Genomic DNA, 24,908 nt, shown 5'->3' on the forward strand with positions numbered 1-24,908 from the left:
TGCAAAATGGTCAATAAAGATATGTGATGGGGACCATGAAAGTGGGGAAAAAACACACACATGCAATGTGGTAATGATGACATTGATTCAGGGAGCACAACAGATGCGAAAGGTAGCTCTCAGTGATCCACAGCAAACAAAAGGGCTGCCAGTTGAACTCAGCAAGCTACACAATATCAGTTGTATTAACAAGAATAGGCTGAAGCTGCCCATAGTGGCTGGGGCAACCCAGTCAGGTGGGCAGGGTACAAATATAGTAGTAGTAGTAATGCTAATAATAAATGACCGCATTATTATTATTATTAGCCAAGCTTTAAATGATCAGCCATTCATTTTTTAAAAAGATTGTTTATACTGCTTTCACTTGTTTCAGTATTTAAACAGTGTTAGGACTCCCATGATGCCATCTGTTAAGAGAGAACTATCAGAAGAAGCAAGGCGTAACAATTGATTATGTTTTTATAATTTAGTTGTACCGCAGGCAATGTGATGTATTACTTTAATGAAGTTAATGCAGCTTTCTTGGTCAAACAAAGCAAAACTACGTGAACTCCTGCAACTTGGGGTGGGGGCAGCGAAAGATAAATCTATCCTTTTCTAATGTTTTATATCTGCGCTGGAGAATCTGTGGCCCTTCATATGATGTTGGGAGTCCAGCTCCCATCGGCCCAAGGTGACCTGGCCAATGGTGAGGGCCGATGTGTGTGGCAGTCGACCAACATGGGACTGCTGGTTCCCATTACTGGCTTATCTGTAACAGTTTGGAAGTGTGAGGTACATAATGAATATACTAGCTAGATGCCCACAAGCCAGATATGTTCTGTGGCAATCGCTATTCTGATCACTGCTATCACAACTGACTGGAAGAACCCTTGTAGTATGAAGTGGTGATTCTATAATTCAAACTCATAATGGGGGGTGTAATGGGGAAGAACTAAGGGTGGCATTTATTCCAGATTAATTACTCCAATCTATAAGTGAGACTTTGAAAATGATTTCTTTGTCAGTATTTTCACAGTGTCAGGTTTCCTAGTAAACTCACTCGGTATTTGAGAAATCCCTCCAGTGACACGATATTTATTTTTATTATGCTTCTATCCCTGCCCTTCCTCCAATGAAACGAGGGCAGTATACTTGGCTTCCCTCTTTTATCCTCACAGCAACCCTAAGAGGTAGACAAGGCTGAGAAATAGTGGCCTCAACTATCCCAGTGAGTTTCATCCCTGTGTGGGGCTTTGAACTAGTGCTCTATACAGCAGATTATTAAAGTTGTAGCAACATTGCTTCTTTTCCTGTAACCTCCGCTTCCTAATTTTAAGTGACTTTTGTGCTCTGTAGGTGAGTTTGACCAAGAAAGAGGCAATAACAGTCGGTAGACAGATGAAAGGAATAACTTTTCACTCTTCCTGCATATACAAGACATAAAAGACGTTCAGGTACCTTGAGCAATTTGCAATCTCTATCCTGGCTCCTTCACAGTCACGTCCACCACACTGAGGCTGAGGGCTGTTACACGACCGCGATCTGCACATGCAGGAGCCTGTGCTGTCACCATCCGAGTGTTCACACGGTTGCCACGGGGACCAGGCCCCCAACTGGCCATCCACCATCAGGTTTTTCACCTAATTTAAATAAAGAGAAGTCATCGCGGTGAGTCTGTGCATCGTAAGTTGCCCATGAGGGCAAAGTTGCAGTCAAGGCAAGGAGATGTCTGAGAATCTTTCCTACCCCTCTCTAGAAAAACACAATGTCAGTACTCACTCACAATTCCACACTGCATACTGCAGGCAGATACTCGTATTTAGAATAACATAAACTAAGGAATGAGCCCTCACTACCAGGGCCAGCCCTACCATTAAACAGAGGAAGGCTATTCCTGCCTCAGGCAGGAGATGCTGAGGGATGGGCTGTAAGGTGGAACAAGGGGCAGAGTTGTGTGTGCTTTGTGTCCTGCTCTGTACATCCCTAAACTAGCCCACCGCCCTCAGGTGTAGCAGAGAATGCAGCCAAATTGAAAGTAATATTCAACTCAATCAATCAATCAATCAATCAGATTTTGCATCTGAAAGGGAGAGGGTACCAGCTTGTCCCCTGCCTGAGGCAGCAAAATTTCTTAGGCCAACCAAGTTCACTACACAGTCACTGTGTGTGCAGTACCCTAGATATAAGTGAATAAATATCCAATGAGAACAGAAGACTTAAATGAACTGCACATGTTCTTAAGGTTTGATTCTGAACTCTTCATTTCAGCTGAAATTTAAAAAGCAGTGGCAACCATTTCAGTTTGTGGCTTCCACATTTCAAATCAGCATCATTTTGGCCACAGTGCTACATGTGTGTTGTACCAAAGTGCTTCATCTGTGCTAGATAACTTCCGCTACTCCCACAGTGCACCCCTGTGTGATGCTGACTGCACACAATATGCCGCCGCAGGTACAGAAGGTAAAAAGGATTTGGTTTTGGAGTTCCACACATTCCTCTTAGAAGAAGCTTTTGCCCAGGGGCAGGCAACCTAAGGCCCAGGGCACAGATGTGGCCCAATTGCCTTCTCAATCCAGCCCCCAACGGTCTGGGAATAAGTGTGTTTTTACGTGAGTAAAAATATGTCCTTTTATTTAAAATGCATCTCTGGGTTATTTGTGGGGCCAGCCTGGTGTTTTTACATGAGTAGAATGTGTGCTTTTATTAAAAATGCATCTCTGGGTTATTCGTGGGGCATAGGAATTCATTCATTCCTCCCCCCAAAAAATATAGTCCAGCCCACCACATGGTCCGAGGGACGGTGGACAGGCCCACGGCTGAAAAAGGTTGCTGACCCCTGCTTTTACCTCTCAGGGGAAATAGCACCATCCACAGTTGAAGCAGCAAAGCAAAGCTAGAGGGCCACTTGCCCACAGACCAGCTTGTCAGCTGCCATTAATAGTTCAACATGTTTATTTTTGCAGAGAGGCACTTTCTCCATCTCACAAGAGAATCAAAACACTATACCTCTTACCCGAGGCAACTCCAAAAACACACAATGAATTACTAAGGCATTTAGGTTTACAAATCATAAGTTTCTATCTCCAACTTCCCCGCTCCTCTCTCTTTCTGGCACAGTTAAGCACTCCCTTGGCTATAAGCAGCCGCCACCCCCATCTCAAGACTATGAGAACTGACATGGAAGTAATTTAGGTCTGTCGTTATGCTCATCACACTGTAGTCAGAGGACTTTAAACATCTGTTGCAAAGCTTTGTTTTCACTACACTCTAATTCAGCACTACACAAACAATAAGCACCATGGGGGAGTCTTGTGCTGAGATTTCTCCGCTCTGGATAATGCTCAGCTGGACTACTTGGCTTAGTTAGGAACATCACATATTTAAGCAAGATGAAGACAAACTGGGCAAGATTAATAGCAGAAAGATGACACGATTAAATGCTGAAGAAGCACATAATTTTCTTCTACTTCTTCTCTGGCACAGAAGAGGATGCTAGGAGGGAAAGCCTTATTGCAGCCCTAACAGTCCCATCTCAGCTAACTTGTCCTTCCTGTAATTAATCAGAGATGGTGCTGGCTGCCCATTTAAAGGCTGCATTAAGAGGGGAATTTTGGGACACGGGTGGCGCTGTGGGTTAAACCACAGAGCCTAGGACTTGCCAATCAGAAGGTTGGCGGTTCGAATCCCCATGATGGGGTGAGCTCCCGTTGCTCAGTCCCTGCTCCTGCCAACCTAGCAGTTCAAAAGCACATCAAAGTGCAAGTAGATAAATAGGTACCGCTCCGGCAGGAAGGTAAATGGCGTTTCTGTGCACTGCTCTGGTTTGTCAGAAGCGGCTTAGTCATGCTGGCCACATGACCCGGAAGCCGTACGCCGGCTCCCTCGGCCAATAAAGCGAGATGAGTGCCGCAACCCGAGTCGGCCACAACTGGACCTAATGGTCAGGGGTCCCTTTACCTTTAAGAGGGGAATTTTAGGAAATTCACAGATCATAGGTCTTACTACTCACAGTGACAATATGCTACCTCCAGTTTCAGAGGCAGCACACCACTGAATACCAGTTCCTGAGAGACCAGATGAGGAGGGCAATTACTTTCAGGCTCTGCTTGTGGGGTTTTCAACAACCATCATGCTGGCCACTGTGGGAAGCAAGATTCTGGGCTAAGTGAACCCTTGGTCTGAACCAGAAAGGCTCTTCTTTTTGTTCTCAGAAAATAAACAGGTCAGAATTAATAAAGTAATGGAGAAGTGTCCTGTGTAATTTAGCCCTCTTCTAAATTTGTGAACTTTCATGTGTAGAGAAGCTTCTGATTTTCCTATGTTTGGGATTTTTCACCAGATTTTAGCAGGTCCAATTTACTCTCCTGGTTATGGATAACTCCATACCTTCTGTTATTTTTTCCAGCTTGCATTTATTGAATTTGAAGGGATGATAAGTGCACAAGTAGCAGAAGGGATGATAAGGGATGATAAGTGCACAAGTAGCAGAAGTAGTAGTTATGTTTTAAAGAAAAGCTTATTTACTGGTCTTTGAAATCTATTGTGATAAACGTATGACAACATCACACTTTTTCTAGGAAGCCTTGCCAATTTCACCACTATCATTTGTATGCACAGACACACACACCTGAAGTGTTGTGGCATGCACCTGTGGTGGTGCATGAACATGACCTTTTGAAGAAACAAAGTGCTCTTTGTCTTGGAAGGCTGTTTGGGCAAGGGAGGTGACCCAGCTGCTTCCTTGAGGCAGACAACAACCAATGAGCCTGTCACCACAAACAAGAGAAGGAGATCCATGCATGGAAGAAGGATGTTGTCTGTATATCATTTATTGCAGGCATAGGCAAACTCGGTCCTCCAGATGTTTTGGGACTACAACTCCCATCATCCCTAGCTAACAGGACCAGTGTTGTAGTCCCAAAACATCTTTAGAGCCGAGTTTGCCTATGCCTGATTTATTGGATCGAGAACCGTCAAATGTAAATTAGAGGCACATAAATCTCAAACACCAAAGTGGCACTTCAGAGTCATTGATATATGAACACATATGTGAGAAAGCCACTCAAAATATTACAGCAGGAGACTTTGTAGTATACTATTTATGGGCACTATTAGAAGTACTTGAACCAATCCTGTCATGCGACTAGGTAGACAAAGCTATAGCACACCTCCAATCAACTTATTTGTGGCAAGGCAAATAAGTTACTTGTGCACATTATTACATATTAACACCATGTTTTCAATTTCTCCTAAATTCAGCAATCTGTTTTAACAAGGAGAGAAGAGACAGAGGGCTGGAATTCATGGAACGGGGTGGATTGTGGGACAGGAGGGAACACAGGAGTCAGACCACCAGGTCCATCAAGCTGGGTATTGTTTACTCCTGACTAGCAGTAGCTCTTCGGGGCTTCAGGCAAAGTTTGCTCCCAGCCCTTCCTGGAGATGCTGAGCACTGAACTGAAGCTATGGCTATTCGAATCTCCATTGCGCTCACATGTTTTTCCCATCTGCAAAGAGTTTACTTGCATTCTCAAAAGTATAGCACTGATCATTCAGCCTCCTGAGCATTCTCCACTGATGTGAACAGGGAACTGTGCTCATGCGCAAGATCTGCACCAATGTGTGCAAAGAGAATCCGGATCAGGAAGACGAAAGCTTTTATAAAGATACCAAGCTACTTTGAAATATTTCAGCATTATTTGCTTTAAGATAAGAAGTGGGGCACAGTTAAAGATGTAACTCTTAAGTCCAGATGTGTTCACTTTAATTAAAACAAATCATTCTTCCCCTTAGCTTTTATTTAGGCAAGATGCTTACTGGGTTTGGGTTTTTTTAAGGAAGTTTTGCTTTATGCTGGATGCTGTTCGGAACAGACTGTTGCAGCCTGCACGGAACCTCTGATCCAGCAGAGCTGTTCTCATGTACTTTGCTCAGAAATCAAGGACATAATTTGGTGTAGTGCTTTAATTAAGAAGCACAGAAAGAAAAAGAAAAAGGGAAATACCAGGGAACCCGAGAAACAATTATTGGATCGTAGCTGGCATAGAGAAAGCAACCACATTTTAATTAAACAAACATGGAAAAATTCAAAACAAATCAATTTTACATGCGGAAACCCTATTTATTACCCACCACCACCACCTTGAACAACATATGGATTATAATTCCAGCCTTCGGTTTGTAGCAATTTCTTTAGAATAAATTGTTTAGGATTCTGATTAAGAAAATATGCACTGATCTAGTCAGAAAACAGCCCTACTTAGTGGCTTCTCTGTAGTTCATGCATTGCCAACCAGGTTTTTAAAAAAGAAAGAGTTGGGGAAAGATTTAAACACCATCTTTAATAGAATTAATTTCTGAAGCCTTGATCCAAGTAATAGAATCCTCCATTAATCACAGCTGGCTATGTCTTATATGAAGAATAAGAGCCAATTCCTGCGTGCTACTCAAAGCATAAATTCCTAATGGATCTCAGAAAACTGCCTCACAGAGAAAGGATCTAAAACAAGAATAACAATTTATTTTTCAAAAAAACAACAACATTAAAGACAGTATTGCTTCAGAGATATGGAGCGTTCGCTACAGAAGCTATTTGAAAAGGTGAGACACCCCCTTGCTCTTCAAGTTCAACGCTTCTTGTCCAAAGCCTTCGTCTTGCTGCTCCCATGGTTACAACAACCCTCCCATGTACATTCCTATATTTTCAGCCAACATCACTACCACAGTGCAGCCTGGACTCCCAAGAGTGTCCTCTTATGACTTCCCTCCCTTAGTGTCTAATTGGAAGTAGCAGCAAAAGGGCCCTATAAAAGGAATTTATGAGGCTGCACTAATACACACATTTTCCCCTACAGGCAGAAATATTGCTTTGCTTTATCCTATTTCTCTTCACAAAATGGTACAGGAAAATGAAAAATGAGTCAAGGAAATATACTCTTCTTTTCCGGAGAGGGGAGGAAACCCCCTGTGTGCACCTCATTTTTCAGATTTGTGGTGAAAAGGAAACAGCTAAAACTTTTATTTTCTCCATGGAATTAAGAAGGCTTAATCTCACATGGTCCGAAAAAAGAAGCCCAAAGCCTGCCCCTGATCGCTTCCAGAATACAGTGGCAGGGCGGGGGGAGATCACCCAATATAAGAATTGGGGTGATAAAGTTACTTCTGGATATCCTAAAGCATGGGTGTCACCTTCCAGATGTCGCTGGGGTCCAGCTCCCAAAAAAGCACAGGCAATTCTCAATATGATATGAAAACCTTCGTTGTGTGTGTCAGCAGGGTTAGGGGGTGGACTGGAGCAAAAGCTAGTTAAATAATGAACTCCTAGCAAGAAATGCAAGCTACTAAGAATATTAACACATCTGTTCCTCTTATTTTCTCCCTTCTCACTCACCCCTGCTGGGGAGGTAGATGGGAGGATGACTATACTACATCCTGCCATTATTTACTCCAAGGTAGTTGCCTCCTGTATCCATGTTACCTTAGAGCAACAGGTAGCAGACTTTGACAGAGTGAACCTGTATAATTAAAAAACAGCAGCAGCAACAACAACAACTCTAGAAGTCTCCTCAAGTGTAACATTAAGACACAATAGACAGGCTCTTTTTCCTGGCAGTGTTAGTGTACGCCTTCAACCTAAAGGCAAGCAGCTCATAGGAGGAGAGTGGGCTCACTGCCACAGCAGATTACAGAAATGTAAATTTCTTGCAGAAGGATTAGGTTACACCATTGAGCTTTCCACTGATTCTTGGCACAAGTGATGGAGCATGGTGCTTCCCTTACTGCATGGAGGAGATGGGGCTAGCATAGCTTGACACTCTTCATTCTTGCCCAGTGTAGATAAGACATGGCAGGTCAAAGTAAATGTATAACATGCAGCCTCAACGGAGACAACCTGGGAGCCTCACATATGCTGCTCTAAGTTCTTTGGAGAAAGAGGAGGGAAGAAGTGTAATAAATGAGTCATTATTACCCAAGCTGAAAGCCTAAAGTGCACTGGAGTCGCAGGAGTATTGCAGGGGAAGACCGCACTGGAGAGCACATGCTACACCCAGCAGCCCTTTGCTTCCCTTTACACAACAGTCAGGCTGGCCATGTGCCCTGCATACACCTCCAAGTTACAACCATAACAACAAACTTGAGCAGCTGCAATACCACCCGGACTTCCCTTTGCTTTGACCACAGTCTTCCTTACAGCAGCATTAAGTAATTCGCCACCTGCTGATGGTTAAAGCGATAGCCACATACGGTGCACATCAGCACTGTTAAATTAAGTCATAATGTGCTTTGAAGTGATCCATGAAGACTGCCAGTTGGTGTGTTAATGGCTGCTAAAGGTGCCTTTACGGCTGCTGCCCAGGCTGTGCAATGTAAAGGGGGAAGCAAGGGGAGCTGCATTAAGATGGCCCTAATTGGAATGAATACTGTGGCCTGTACTGCTGCATTGTGCACACACGACTATGACTGTTGTAGGGCCTTTAATAACCTACTGCCCCATCTCCCCATCCCCACCCCCTGTATGTCAACAGGTTCCCCATTCCTCCTCTGCAATGTTAAGAGGTAAGAAAAAGATAGCACTAGTGACATGTTTGATACACAAGTCTTGTAAGAGATGTGCACTACTGTTTCTCTTCTTCTTCTTCTTCATCATCATCACCACCATCATCAATTTTATTTATACCCTGCCCTCCCGGGCCAAAACAGGGCTCAGAGCAGCTAACATCAAATATATAACATATTAACATAAGACCAGGCAATCAATTAAAATACATCCTAAAATCAAATCAGAATCAAAGTGAAATCCAATCAGATGGCAACCCGCAAATTAGGGTTGGGTACCTTAAATATTCACCGGCCTAACTGTTTGTACTGATCTTACATTAGCTTTTGATAAAAGTTGGGGGCCACTTTCATGCAAGTTCTTAGAAGGAGAGAGGGGGAGTCAGACTAGACCAAAGGCCAGGCGGAACAGCTCCATCTTGCAGGCCCTGCAGAAAGATGTCAGATCTCGCAGGGCCCTGGTCTCTTGTGGCAGAGCATTCCACAGGTTGGAGCCACGGCCGAAAAGGCCTCGGCTCTGGTTGAGGCCAGTCTAATCTCCTTGAGGCCCAGGACCTCCAAGATGTTAGTATTTTTAGACCATAAGGTCCTCCGTGGGGCATACCAGGAGAGGCAATCCCATAGATATGAGGGTCCTAGGCTGTATATGCAACTTACATTTCAAAGCCAGTCACAGTTATACACCTGACTCATACATCGCCTTTCCGGCATAAGCTTTCTGTTGATCCAGTCCCACACACTTTGGTAACCTATCAAAATAGTGTCATACGAAAGAAGGCAACAACAGTACCATGACTGGTGGAATGTGAGGCCCAAGTCTGGGGCCCTGCACTCCTTGGGGTGTCCCACAGTCACTGGCAGATGACAGTGTGGTGGGAAACTGGAGTACTGTTAGCTCTTGGGTGGTTATTCTGAGGCTGATGTCTGCCAGTCACTGCAATTTCCCTTTTTCTTCCTTTAAGCAAACCAACAACAACATTCAGTTGGGCATGCAATCAGGGAAGCACTGGCAGAGCTTCCGGTGCACCAAACAACTTCTTTTCCCACACTGTAGTGAAATGAAGGTGATGTGTTGTTCTGGGGGTGTTGGGAGTGGCTGAAGCTACAGCACTTCACTGGGCAGAACATAAAGCTGAATGTTTTTGTTTTTTTTTAAGAGATAATAATACAAAGATCCCCGCTCTTCCTTGCTATGGCCTTGTGAAGTGGGAGGAGAGGAACAGAGTGACCAAAGTAGCAGGGGAGGAAGAGAAAGTGGCAGTGGAGTGGCAGTGTGGGAAAGCAGGATCAGGATAGTGGCCAGGATGGCACAGCAGAGCTCCTGAACAAAGAAGCCATGTGGCAAGCGTAAGCTATAGAACTCTCTCCTACAGGAGGCAGTGATGGCCCAATAAGTTACCATATTTTTTGCTCTATAAGACTCACTTTTTCCCTCCTAAAAAGTAAGGGGAACTGTGTGTGCGTCTTATGGAGCAAATGCAGGCTGCACAGCTATCACAGAAGCCAGAACAGCAAGAGGGATTGCTGCTTTCACTGCGAAGCGATCCCTCTTACTGTTCTGGCTTCTGATATTCAGAATATTTTTTCCTTGTTTTCCTCCTCCAAAACTAGGTGCGTCTTGTGGCCTGGTGCATCTTATAGAGCAAAAAATACGGTAATCCATAGCTACTAGTCATGATGCTTTTGCCTCCGTGGTCAGAGGCGGTATGATTCTGAATACCCATTGCTGGAAACCACAGGAGGGGAGACTGCTCTTGTGCTCAGGTCCTGCTTGTGGGTTTGGCCACTGTCTTCTTTTTATGTTTTTTAAGGCATTTTTTATGTTCTTATGAGTACAACGACATGGCTGCTACCCTTCACACCAGCACAACCGACCTCTAGCACCAGATGGTAGCCATGGTAATGGAGGAAAACACAAGATCACAACCATCCAGCATCATTTCCCCACATCAGGGAGGTGTGAAAACAGACCGTAGAGAGACCGTAGCACATTTTAAAGAAGAGAAACGTATGAACTAAGCTATAATCATTCACTGCCTGATGTGGCAAGAGCACAATTTCTTGAGCCAGTGATGCTCCAGTTAACTTTTTTCAGCATGCATCTCTAGGATTCCTCTCCCCAAGATATGGTGCACAATAACAACTAAACTTCTAAATCGTCTCCATATTAAACATAAACCTTCCCATCCCTGGTGTCATTTCTAAAACTCAAAGGAGTCGTGAGGAGCCATTTTCATCAGTTTTCAAAGACCTTGAAACAATGATAGTGAGAGGAGCTGGAAGGCTCCCCACGTGGCCAGGCCAGACATTTTCCAAGTAGAGGATTAACACTTCACACACCTATCAACAGGCAGAGGCATTAAGCTGAAGGAGATAACAGCATGTGCAGTCAAGAAGCACTATATCCCAAGAACAGCACAGGAAGGTTATAAACAGGCAATCCCTTAAAACCAGCTTTGGCGGGGTGGGGAAAAGAAAACGTAAGCTTGCCAAGTAGAGGATGGATTGAAGGAATAACTAATGCTCTCTAGGGGGAAAGAGTGAGCTTGGGAACCAAGAATGATAAGAAGAATAAACATCCCAGCATTGCAACTTAAAATCTAACTGGCATGATGTAGATATAACCCTCTGCAACCTTAGCTATATATTGCCTCAGCGTGCTAAGCTGCATCATGGCAGAAAGTAACATTATTAAAAAGGGGGGAGTGCATTTGGGTAAGCCTACGTGCACCTCCCTTCTACCTTGGAGATCTGGTTCAAGGTACAAACCATGCGAACGCATTTCGTCACAATGGCTTTGCCACCTCAACACTTCATCTAAATTTCAAATGACCAAGTCACAGATAGCCAACATGGTGCCCTCTAGATGTTGTTGGACTACAACTGCCATCAGCCCCGGCTAGCTTGGCTAAGGATGATAAAGGATGGGAGTTGAACACATCTGGAAGACACCACTTTGGCTACCCTTGAGCAAGACTTCCATGCAAAAATTGCTACAATTGCATAAACAGCAGCTGCAGATACCTTTAAAGCAGCATACACTTTCCCCAAAGAATCATGGAAACTGCAGTTTACCCCTCACAGAGCTACAATTCCCAGCACCCTTAACAAACCAAAGTGACGGGATTCTTGGGGGGGAAATAATGTACTTTAAATATACAGGATGTGTGCAGCCATAATCCATTTTCATACCTTTAGCCTTACACCAACTGCAGTTCACAGGAGAGAGGGAGCCATGATATATGGGTGAGTGGTTGAGAAAGAATCATACAAACCATAGTAGTATTAATTTGTTGCCCCCGCCCCACACCATGGGAATCATGCATATCAGACAGGCGACAGGGCTTCCCTCCATACCTGTGCCATCAAACCTCGTGAAAGTGTGCCCTTGGAACACATTGAGACATCAGCTGCCTGGCCTGCACATTTACAAACTTCACCACTGCAGTGTGGGAAACAACTTCATAGATTTATTTATTCTTACGTTTATATTCCACCTTTCTTCCATTGTGGAACTCCAGGAAGCCTCCCAACCTGTAGGTCTCCCAGCCTGGCACTGATCTGATTCAAACCAGTTTAGCTTCCACAAGGTCTCATGTGCCTTCAGCACATCCTGAGGTGTGCAGCAGCTGTTCAAATTTATCAACCCCAAATAGCATTTGTCATACATTTATCCATTACTGGTTTAACCCTCCACTTACAGGACACTCTGTAATATTCTGACTCCACAGGCTCATATTGGAGCTGTCCTCAATGGTGGTGCAACGCTTCTGCTTCCTATCCCAGCCGCAGTATGGGTCCCTTGCTCCCAGGCACTCACTGTGTAGGGGAAGAGAAAAAATATAAGCGACATTTCACAGATGGAAACTTAAAAAAATCAGTTACTCAAGTACAGAGCTTCTGTGCGACAGCTGTCAACTCTGCAAGGAAGGTTCATGATGAACAAAATAACAAGGTGATGACAACTCCCTCTCCCCAAGAAAATATCACTCACACAAATGAAGGATTAAAAGCCCATTTACTCTCTTCCAAGGCCCGGTAGATGACAAAGAATTGCTTTGCAAATGTAGTCAAAGAACACTTGTCCTTGCAAATAATGATGCATTCGTTCATTCTCTTACAAAGAACCTTCTGTGACAATGTTTTCTGAAACAACTTGTAGGGGTTAGACAAGCAGAAAGAGCAAGTGGGCCAATATTAAAGGTTATTAGCTTTGGCGTTTAAAACAAGAACAACAATGGCAGCACTTTTAATCATGATCTCATGCCGCCAACCTGAAACAGACACAGTTAGTGTTAACTCAGAAGTCTTTTTTGGTGGTACTCAACAATGGATGCATTCATTTTTATGCTCATATAGTCTGTGTATGCAGTCCCTTTCTGTGATTCATTAAAGGAAAATAACTGTTAATACTTTCAAAATACAGTAAAGGTCAAAGATCAAACTCAAGATTATTTAGGAAAGTGATGTCAGCAACCCTTCTACTCTGGAAGTATCACTTCTGACAGTGAGTAACAGAGCACACATGCTGCTAAACGCAACTTGCTACTTGACTTAGCTTCAGGAAATTCAGAATTTGCATTTAGCATCACTTGTGAATATGCCCTTGTCTAGTTTAGCCTTTCTTTTAGGTCATTATACGTTTTGACTTAGAAAACCAAAAGTGGCTAAACCAGGCCATATGAAAATAGAAACAGGGCTACACTTTAAATTATCATATGAAAAGCTGTCTGGCTTTCCTTATTTAGACTTCCTGTGAATAGGCAAGGAAGGGACTTAGGTCATACATGCAGAGAACAAAGAGTCACAGTCCAGCTTTATCTTCTGGTTATTTATCTGTAGTTCTCCCTGTGGCAGCTAATCTTGTTTGTTTGCACAAAGCCTGCCCTACCATTAGGCAGGGTGAGATGGCTGTCTCAGGCAGTGGACTCTGGGAAGAATGGCTTTGAAGGACAGGGCTACAAAGGTCCCATTATCTGTCCTGCACCATCAAAGCTGCCCTTTGGATTCTGTCCATCGTCAGTGTTTACATAAGATTCTGGCTGACTTCTGTTTAAAGAATGCTCACCTGGGGTGGGGAATGCCCTTGGCCTCAGGCAGCAAAATGTCTGGGGCCAGCCTTGTATTCTCCTGCCCCTCCCCAAACGCTAAGGACAGCTTGTTCTGAGAGAGAAAGAGGCATCCAACTATAGACAACAGGATGTCCTTCCCTATGGATATGACTTTAATCCTTTCCAGCTTTCTCTGCTTATTGGAACAATGCCTCCAAAGTTTTGAACAGGCAGAGCTAGCCTGCTTTTCACATAGCAGGGTGTAACATGTAGCCAAAGTGAGAAACAAATGCAAATGGACAGTTGAAAGGGCCTGTAACTATGTTTTTTTGGCTGATCCTTTGCAATCATGCAATCAGCTGCTTCAATCCTTTCCCAAAGCCTCAGCAATGTCAATTAAGCCTGTGGCATTAAACCAAGGTGAGGGCGGGGGCACATCCAATTCAGGCAAAAGAAGGGAAATGAGATTTATTCCAAGCCAAGACATCAGTATGATTAAGAGAAACACCCACCCCTCCCCAAAATCAAATGAAATGAGATGTGAAGTATTCACATCCAGAAATCTTTGAAATCCCATTAGTTGGTAATCAGCTACAAATGAAAAAGTGTGTCCCTTAAGCATAGCTGAACAAAGTCGGATGCAGTACCAGCCTATAGTGATTCCAGAGCAATTTGCCCCAGAGCAAACATTAGATTCCTTTCTGCTGCCAGGTGTAGGAATGGTTTTTATTATTACAGTGGTGCCCCGCAAGACGAATGCCTCGCAAGACGAAAAACCCGCAAGACGAAAGGGTTTTTCGGGTTTTGCGACGCTTCGCTAGACGATTTTCCCTATGGGCTTGCATCGCAAGACGAAAGCCCATAGGGAAATCTCGGGGACCTTTTTTTAAATGCTGGCGGTGGGGAGCAAAGCCTTTTTCCCCCCTCCGGACTTCAGAAGAGGTCCAGGAAGGCCGGCGGGGGCGAAAGGCTTTGCTCCCCACCGCCAGCATTTTAAAAGCGGTCCGGGATAGCAGGGAAGCGCTTCCCGCTATCCCGGACGGCTTTTGAAGGCAGGCAGGGGGGGCAAAGACTTTTGCCCCCCCGCCCGCCTTGGGAAGAGGTCCTGGACCTCTTCCCAAGGCGGGCGGGGGGCAAAAGTCTTTGCCCCCCCTGCCTGCCTAACCGGGGGCTTTTAAATCGCCCCGGGACTGTCCGGGGCGATTTAAAAGCCCCCGGACGGCTTTTGAAGCCTCCCCCCGCCGCCCGGCATCGGGGCATCGTCCCGATGCCGGGCGGCGGGGCAGGAACGCCTCCCCCCGCCGCCTGGCATCGGAACCATGTCCCGATGCCGGGCGACGGGGCGAGAAAGCCTCCCCCCGCCGCCCGGCATCGGAACCATGTCCCGATGCCGGGCGACGGGGCGGGAAAGCCTCCCCCCGCCGCCTGGCATCGGAACCATGTCCCGATGCCGGGCGACGGGGCGGGAAAGCCTCCCCCCGCCGCCCGGCTTCGGGGCATCGTCCCGATGCAGGGCGGCCGGGCAGGAACGCCTCCCCCCGCCGCCCGGCTTCGGGGCATCGTCCCGATGCCGGGCGACGGGGCGAGAAAGCCTCCCCCCGCCGCCTGGCATCGGAACCATGTCCCGATGCCGGGCGACGGGGCGGGAAAGCCTCCCCCCGCCGCCCGGCTTCGGGGCATCGTCCCGATGCAGGGCGGCCGGGCAGGAACGCCTCCCCCCGCCGCCCGGCTTCGGGGCATCGTCCCGATGCCGGGCGACGGGGCGAGAAAGCCTCCCCCCGCCGCCCGGCATCGGAACCATGTCCCGATGCCGGGCGACGGGGCGGGAAAGCCTCCCCTCACCGCCCGGCTTCGGGGCATCGTCCCGATGCCGGGCGACGGGGCGAGAAAGCCTCCCCCCGCCGCCCGGCATCGGAACCATGTCCCGATGCCGGGTGACGGGGCGGGAAAGCCTCCCCCCGCCGCCCGGCATCGGAACCATGTCCCGATGCCGGGCGACGGGGCGGGAAACCCCCCCCCCCGCCGCCCGGCATCGGAACCATGTCCCGATGCCGGGCGACGGGGCGAGAAAGCCTCCCCCCGCCGCCCGGCATCGGAACCATGTCCCGATGCCGGGCGACGGGGCGGGAAAGCCTCCCCCCGCCGCCTGGCATCGGAACCATGTCCCGATGCCGGGCGACGGGGCGGGAAAGCCTCCCCCCGCCGCCCGGCTTCGGGGCATCGTCCCGATGCAGGGCGGCCGGGCAGGAACGCCTCCCCCCGCCGCCCGGCTTCGGGGCATTGTCCCGATGCCGGGCGACGGGGCGAGAAAGCCTCCCCCCGCCGCCTGGCATCGGAACCATGTCCCGATGCCGGGCGACGGGGCGGGAAAGCCTCCCCCCGCCGCCCGGCTTCGGGGCATCGTCCCGATGCAGGGCGGCCGGGCAGGAACGCCTCCCCCCACCGCCCGGCTTCGGGGCATCGTCCCGATGCCGGGCGACGGGGCGAGAAAGCCTCCCCCCGCTGCCCGGCATCGGAACGATGTCCCGAAGCCGGGCGACGGGGCGGGAAAGCCTCCCCCCGCCGCCCGGCTTCGGGGCATCGTCCCGATGCCGGGCGGTGGGGCAGGAACGCCTCCCCCCGCCGCCCGGCTTCGGGGCATCGTCCCGATGCCGGGCGACGGGGCGAGAAAGCCTCCCCCCGCCGCCCGGCATCGGAACCATGTCCCGATGCCGGGCGACGGGGCGGGAAAGCCTCCCCTCGCCGCCCGGCTTCGGGGCATCGTCCCGATGCCGGGCGACGGGGCGAGAAAGCCTCCCCCCGCCGCCCGGCATCGGAACCATGTCCCGATGCCGGGCGACGGGGCGGGAAAGCCTCCCCCCGCCGCCCGGCATCGGAACCATGTCCCGATGCCGGGCGACGGGGCGGGAAAGCCTCCCCTCGCCGCCCGGCTTCGGGGCATCGTCCCGATGCCGGGCGACGGGGCGAGAAAGCCTCCCCCCGCCGCCCGGCATCGGAACCATGTCCCGAAGCCGGGCGACGGGGCGGGAAAGCCTCCCCCCGCCGCCCGGCTTCGGGGCAGGAACGCCTCCCCCCGCCGCCCGGCTTCGGGGCATCGTCCCGATGCCGGGCGGTGGGGCAGGAACGCCTCCCCCCGCCGCCCGGCATCGGGGCATCGTCCCGATGCCGGGCGGTGGGGCAGGAACGCCTCCCCCAGCCGCCCGGCATCGGAACAATGTCCCGAAGCCGGGCGGCCGGGCGGGAAAGCCTCCCCCCGCCGCCCGGCATCGGAACGATGTCCCGAAGCCGGGCGGCCGGGCGGGAAAGCCTTCCCCCACCGCCCGGCTTCGGGGCATCGTCCCGATGCCGGGCGGTGGGGCAGGAACGCCTCCCCCAGCCGCCCGGCTTCGGGGCATCGTCCCGATGCCGGGCGGTGGGGCAGGAACGCCTCCCCCAGCCGCCCGGCTTCGGGGCATCGTTCCGATGCCGGGCGGTGGGGCAGGAACGCCTCCCCCCACCGCCCGGCATCGGAACGATGTCCCGAAGCCGGGCGGCCGGGCGAGAAAGCCTCCCCCCGCCCCCGGCATCGGAACGATGTCCTGAAGCCGAGCGGCGGGGCGAGAAAGCCTTTGTCCCCCCTGCCTGCCTTCCCAGGGGCTTTTAAATCGCCCCGGACAGCGGAGAAGTCCTCCGCTGTCCCGGGCGATTTTAAAATGCCGCCCGCCAGAAGAGGTCGGGGGAAGGCGTTTTCCATAGGAACGCATTAATTGATTTTCAATGCATTCCTATGGAAAACCGTGCATCGCAAGACGAAAAACTCGCAAGACGAAGAGACTTGCGGAACGAATTAATTTCGTCTTGCGAGGCACCACTGTATTTACTAGTCTCCAATCTGCTCTTCCTCCCCAGAAGGACGTCTGCCTTGTGATTTAGGCATAGGCATATGATAGCAACATCTCTCTTGACTGTTTTAAATAAAAGATTCTGGGCGAGATGCAATGATGCTCTATTATGCTTCCCTAGAAGGGAAACTTTTAAAACAAAAATACAACTATCGGAAGAGGTGAAGAGAAACGGTAATTCTGGTGCAGCTCATACCAGACAAAACATGCCAAGAGCTAAGTCATGGTGTAGGAACACAACCACAGGAGTTGCTGGCACAAGGACACTACAGAGAAAATTGTGCAGTGGGTTTGTTTGTGTTTAATCTGACTGGAGAACAATACCTTACTGCTCTAATCCACTGAGCGGAGATGCCAGCCCCTCCCCCAAATTGTCAGTGGGCGAAAAATAAATAAATCAATCAATAAATAACAGCAGTTATTCAGAAAAGGAAACGGGGGAAGGGTTTTGTGAAGTCGTTGAGCAGACAGATGGAGGAAGAAGGGGGGAGAAGCAGCTGAGACATATGGCCTTGGAGCTCAAGGTAGCATGAACATTCCAGGGCAGAATTAAATGGTTCCTAGAGATGAGAAGAATGACGATCAGTGGGGGGGGGGGGAGAGAATTCTACATCGAAGTCCCCACTTTGACCTTCAAGATTCTGAAACCAAACTCATTTGCAGTGCCTCCCATTTAAAAAGTGGAGCTGAGCACAAGCTGAGCATGAGATATATAAGATGCGTCCTAAGTTATTTCCATGCAGTCCATTTTTCAAACTATTATATATTTGTTTGCAGAATTTCACATCTACTATGTTTTTAATGGTTTTTTTAAAAAAAAACAACAACACCACAACAATTCGGGAGCAACTAAGAGACAGGAAAAAGGGATAACAACACATTTAACTACCAAAGCACCCCAAAGCGAAATCAAATGATTCACAAACATATTCTTTTTTGCTTCCATTTTCCCCAACACGATGTATTAAGGTAGGGGGGAGAATAGTATAATGGGGAAAGCTGGGGCTCTCTGGATGTGGTTGGACTACAACTCCCATCATCTGTGACCACTGAGCAGGCTGGCTGGGGCTGATGTGAGTTGGAGTCCAATGATACATGGAAAGCTACAGCTTCCCCCACCGTTCTTTTATAGAGTCAGTAGTTGTGTATTTACAAAGGCACAAGTCTGGAGTATGGAAGAACAGGTGGGCCATCATGGCTGAGTGGTTAGGCTCAAACGTGTCCCAAATGGAAAGTGGCAAGGACCAACATGAAAGGCATTCTATATGTGGTGAATGTACAAATGTACAACAGGAAAGGCATTCTGTTTGTGGGCTTCATATTTCGTGGCCATCAGCATGCACAGTGCAGAAAAAGTAGGGTAGGGTGGGCAGAGAATGACAAACAACAGTAGTCCCCGCTGAAATGGTTCAGAAATAACTACTGTTATTAAAAATAAATTAATTGTTTTTAATTTACTAATCTCCACATGAGGAAAAATATTATTTACAAAAGCATACTCAGGTGTTGTTAGACTTCATCATTCCTGACCATTGGGGCCATGCTAGCTGGGGCAAATGGGAGTCTTCATCTGGATTGTCATAGATTCCCCAACCCCTGGTGAGAAGATGCATATAAGTATCACAGCAAGCACCAACTTATTGCACAAGAGGAAATGCCTCTTACAAAATTTATCCATATTTAAATTCAAAATGTTTTAGTATCTGGGGACTAATTAATAGCAGGCACCTTTTTAAGTCCACTGAAGTGTTTCGAATCAATTCCTTTAACTGGTTAAGCAACCCAACTTTGCAGCCTAACTCAAGGCAGACTAAAATAATTACATCTAAATCTTTGCATTATCTAAAATTAGATCATCCCAATTCAGCATTCAAGACACAGCAAGCCAACATATCAATCCATGACTCCTGGGGCATCTCAATAACCTGGCAACAACCATATTCATGCAAGCTGTGTGCTAATCATCTTAATTTTGGACTCATAAAAGATTCCGTTTAGGTTTCAGCCTTCCAGCTCAATGATCCATTTCTTTCCAAAATGGCCCTTGATGCTGATCAGGTTCCATACTCCTTAAACAAAAATTTCCAGGAATGAAGGCAAGATGGGGTGATTATAATTATTCATTACACTAATGCAATCTAAGGTATTTGTTTATTTTACAACAAAACACAAACCGAATGGATTTTTAAAAAATCGTTTCTATTTTGCCTACGCTGCATCGTTGTCAGCATTCCACAGGCTGCAATGTATCCTGCTCAGGTATAGAGACTACTTTGCTGACACTTCAACCGCATGCATTATGCCTCTAACATGGCAGCAAGGTGGTTGGGGGGATTGAAGAATCTGGACAATGCACTTAATGAATTATAGCAGGTCAGTCCAAGGCCTCTGTCATTAGTTTACAACTCTGAGGGATTTGCAGGGCAAGACTACAGGGCAAGAAACTAGGCAGGTGGTTATTTCCCTGCATACATCCCAAAGAGAAGGCATCGCCACATAAGGTGGAGAGACTCCTGCCAGGAACCCTAGAGAACCTCTGCCAATCAGTATAGACAACACCAAGCCACATGGACCAATGGTCATTAAAGGCATTTTTAAAAATGTGAAGAGTTTTGTTGTTTTTTTAAGAAAAATATTACTAGTAGCTGCAGCAGGAACTTAGGGAAGAGAGTTTAACACTCTCTGCCGTCTCCCATCATGATCCCATGGTCTTGAATATTGCCCAGCTGAAGCAGCTATTTGCAGAGAGGAGGCTTCCCTCCAGATACAAAAGGCAATTATAGGAGCACAATTTGCATTAGGAGAGGAAATGGTTAAACTCTCCCCTCTTCACCCCTCAGGGTCCTGCTGCTGTTAAGCACCCCCTGCCCATGGCTATTTCATTTGTAAACAAATCTTCAAGTTAATCATATTCACACAATTAGTGTCACATCTAGTTTGACCCTTAGTTTTCCACATTTAAGCAACTTTGACAAGGAGAAATATTCAACTGTGCAATCCCTCTCTTGGAGTAAGAAACTGGTACACTCTGCCAAAAGCTGAACTACATGACTGTGCTGCTTGTGTATCTTGGCACTAAAAAGAATATTTTAATTGCAATTTCTCCCTCTGTCTCTGATCTCTTTCAATCCACCTTCCTCTCATTTATGATTTCTGTATGCATAGCCCTGCTAGATGTTAATACCTGAGGCCAGAAATTGATTATAAAATGCAGTATTAACCAGCACTGTTGCCATAAGAATCTACTGCAAACTTCAGAGCAGGTTAAGCACACGGTAGATGTAAAATAAGTTCAGTTGCAGTAACACTGGAGTACAGGGCAAAAGCCAAGATCTATAGGTGTTTGGGATCACTTTCCATGGAAGGTTTTCTAAGGGTGTAGCAGCTGAACACCATTAAAGAACTGTTTAGGTCTCAGGGTCACATGAAATAAAATATTTTCTAACTTCAAGAGAAGTTCACTGCTGGAATGTTGCCCTGGGAAGTTATAGGAGGAGACTGGAATCTGTTGGGGATTTTCAGGTTTTAGTACAGTTCTAAGGCATGTTTTCAACCAGACAACCCACTGGAGGCGTTTTCAACATTCATTACACATTCTATGAAACTCTCCTTTGGTGGAGATGATCACTGTGGCACTTGCATGCAATTCAGCAAATATTCAAAGTAATAAAGGCAACTGTTCAATTGCAAGTTCCCTTCTCAAAGATCCTTCCTCCCATTAACTGTACCAGGGGCTTCCTGTGGAATTAAAACAGCCTAAGCTAAATCTTGGTCAGAGTTTCATCCAAGCCTATGTGACTGTAGGCAAGTCAAGGGCAGAGTGAAAGTGGGATATTCCAGTCACATGGACTGTGGGGTAGTGCTTACTGAAAATAAGTAAAGGGACTCTGCTGGATGGGGGAGCTTTTCTGAGTTTGGTTGGGCAAGGTCATTTATTGTCCTACCCAAGAGCATCCAGGATCCCTAAATATGTTGGAGACTTCAACCAATGTTCTTCTAGTGTCAAAGACCTCCACAAAAGAACAGATGGAACTTCGTGTGTGTGTGTGTGTGTGTGTGTGTGAGAGAGAGAGAGAGAGAGAGAGAGAGAGAGAGAGAGAGAGAGAGAGAGAAAGATTTCCTTACAGAGGACTAAGAAGCAAGTTTGGTCTAGCAGATGAGCAAACTGACAGTCTGGACTTTTCCAACTGTGCGGGGTGTGAAGATGAATTTTTGATGTAAGCAATCTGAACTTTGCCACAAACTTTGGGCTTCTGCAAATGGAGGATGTTCATGTAGAGAGCAACATTCTTCTTCTTTGATAATCACAACACCTTTGGTAAAGGCTGTTCTCCAACTGGAGCGCTTGCAGGCCAGTGTTTCCCAATTGTCAGTGTTTATACCACATTTTTTAAAGATTCGCCTTGTGAGGGTCTTTAAACCTCTTTTGTTGTCAACCAGCATTACACTTTGAATTTTTAAGTCAAAATGGAGTAGTTGCTTTGGAAGACGATAATCAGGGATCTGTACAACATGACCATTCCAATGAATTTGATGTTGAATCATTGCTTTGACACTGGTGATCTTTGCTTCTTCCAATACACTGGCATTGGTTGGCCGTCTTCCCATTTGGTATGTACTTTTTTTCCGGAGACACCACTGATGGAATATTTCAAGCAGCTGGAGGTGGCGTTTATAAGTGGTCCATGTTTCGCAAGCATACAATAAGGTTGGTAGTACAATAGTTTTGTAAACAAGCATTTTGGTTTCCCTGTGAATGTCCTGGTCCTCAAACACTCTGCACTTCAATCAGAAGAAAGCTGCACTCGCAGAGCTCAGGTGATGCTGGATTTCAGCATCAATGTCAGCCCTTGTGGAAGGATAACAGCTCAGGTAGGAGAAGTGATCAACGTAGAGACAATTCAAACCTGGATCCTGGCAGAGAATAATTCTACAGAAAGAACTTTTATTTGATGTGCGACACTAAAAAAAAGTTCCCTTTCAATATCCCTTTCAATTTGAAAAAGGTAATTCTGTGGAGAACCCAATATGGAGAAGGCAATCTGGCGTGGATAAGGCCAGTGGAACTGAGAAGACCAAGACCAATTGGGAAAAGGATAACAATTCAGAAAGGACTTAAAACAGCAGAATCCAAAGAGACATGTGACTGCAGCATTCACTGTGTGAGTATATTTTGTGTGTATGAATGAAAGGATAGTCAGCCTAGGTAGGATAATTCACAACACATTTGGTTGTGTTTAGGGCGATGATGCTAGGGTTATTCCAGAAACTATTAGCTGTGGTATATTCATTGGGAATCCCAAGAAAACGCCACCCTGAACGCATTTCAACAGATGGGATTTATTCCGACAGGGCATTAATGTCAATAGGCTTTCACTTCTAAGTTCATTGCTTTGCAATAAATGTCTTATCTGATGCCTAATAGAATACACCCCAAACACTCCATTTATAAACAATTCAATTCATCTCTCTAATACAAGAGTTATTTTGCCTCTCACTCCTTATTCTTAGCCACAGAAGACATTTGCATGAAAATAGGATCTAGGCTCCTTAGGAGTTTCCCTGCCATCTGCTGCTATGACTCTATCCTCACTCATTGTTTTAATTTGTGAAGTCACGAGTGCAGATGAAAGCAGAAGGTACAGTTTGAGATAAGTGTGGGAATAAGCACACAGAACAAAAGTGACAACCTTAGTGAAATTAATGTAGCAAAAGACTTCTTAAGCACAGGGCTATGCTGTGCGATTTCCAAGGGTATATCCAGATGGCTCTCATTTTGGAAACTGAAAATTGCTTCAGAGTTCCCAGCCCTGGCATACAGGATACACTGGTCCATGCTCTTCCATCCTGGTCCACACAGTTTCTTTGTGGCCACTGCAGAACCAATGCAAACTGTGAAGTCGTAAGAATCAATTCATTAAACTTATAACAATGATGCTCTGTGAGGAGGAAATGTGCTTTTCCGTGGCACAGTTCTCATGATCTTGGCCATGTCCTACAAAGGTGAGTTAGGATCATGAAAAGTTCCCACATGGAGCAGCCCTGGGCACGGAAACCGGTATTTGATAAGAGTATTTGGGCATCCTGAGAAACTCAAGTACTATAAAAAGGAAATTATTTCAAAACCTCAGCATCACAGAGGAAAACAGGTGGTGAGTTTTAGGTGAAACTTTGGAAATCAGAGCATCTGGGCAAAAGTTTAAGAGCAAAATCATGTGTTGATAACTGCTTTAAATATAAATAAATAAAGTATGCTTAACACTACCTATTGAATTTTGAAGGAAAAGCAACCAGATTGGGGCCTGATCCACACCACGGATCCAAATTAGTTTCCCACCAACACACCCTTCCTCCCTCTAGGGACCCACAACAGCTGGTGGCAGAGGACATTTGGTGAGAAACTGGCAAAGGCCCCTCATTTGGATCAAAGCCCCACAGTTGATTTTCCATTAAAGTACCAGTGGCAGCATTAAGGGCAGCCCTTTAAAAGTGTGATTGATATAATGGCCCTTAGTTGCTAGTGAGTGACAAGTTAGTGCTCTTCCACATCTACCTTCTTCTGTGTCTCATTGCTCACACTGTCAAAATCTCCATGCCATTTTTTCCTTGCAGTCTCCTTCCTCCTTCTAATTCCTGGTCCCCATCACCAATTCCAAAGCCTTTTAAAATCAAAACCATGGGATTTTGCAAATGTCAGTAATTTGCATTAATTTAGTGGGCACAGAATTTAGCTTTTATTGATGCATCAGAACTGGGCTATGGGTTCAGCATGCTATAGCAGTCTTTATATCAGTCCACCTTATGAAAGAAGAAAAGCTGCGAGTAGAATCCAGGTTTGTAGAATTCATTCACAAAGCTGCTTGGCAACTACCAATGCAATTTTTACAAGCAATGGAGAAGAATTATTAGATCCTTGCCCAGTAGCTGCGAGTGTGAGATTGTGCTTGGCAGTCTTGGAACTACTCGACAAGATTAGCTTATTGTCCCATTAACATCAACCTGCAAAGGGGGTTGAGCTAAACAAATAATCATATTAGTTTCCAGCCAACCAAATCCTAATTACTGACAGCCTCAATAACCAACATGCAGGATACAGAGCATCTGTCATGCCCCAAAGCAGATGGCGCTAAAAGAGCAGAATAGGAATTCAAGAATGCTCAAGGGCTAGGAAAATAAATAAATAAAAACCCCACAATAAAGCCAAATCCTACAATTTCAATTTTCTAAGCAAAAACAAAGAAACAACCCCAAAACATAACGTAAACTGTAGAGACAAACTGGTGATCTGTAAAAATCCATTATCATCCCCACTGAAAAGACAAGTGAAGCAGAACTGAGCTACTTTATCCAGACACCAGTCAAGTGGAAACAAATTCATTTTCCTGCTAAACAACACAACACATTCATGGCTGCCGTCTAGTACCAATATTCACTTCCG

General features: G+C 46.6%; 1 protein-coding gene across 10 annotated transcripts in view; it reads right to left on the reverse strand.

Moving 5' to 3' along the window:
* Positions 1-24,908, reverse strand: part of SEMA5B (semaphorin 5B) — a 347,589-nt gene that overhangs the window by 29,275 nt on the left and 293,406 nt on the right. For all 10 annotated transcript variants that reach the window (XM_081924848.1, XM_081924846.1, XM_081924845.1 and 7 more), the window contains 2 exons: positions 12,240-12,357; positions 1,441-1,622 (listed from right to left, as the gene is read on the reverse strand). In XM_081924848.1, coding sequence (XP_081780974.1) covers positions 1,441-1,622; positions 12,240-12,357 — 300 coding nt within the window. The remainder of the gene's footprint in view (positions 1-1,440; positions 1,623-12,239; positions 12,358-24,908) is intronic.

The sequence above is a fragment of the Podarcis melisellensis genome, assembly GCF_964234715.1.
Source record: "Podarcis melisellensis genome assembly, chromosome: 1".
NCBI lineage: Eukaryota > Metazoa > Chordata > Lepidosauria > Squamata > Lacertidae > Podarcis > Podarcis melisellensis.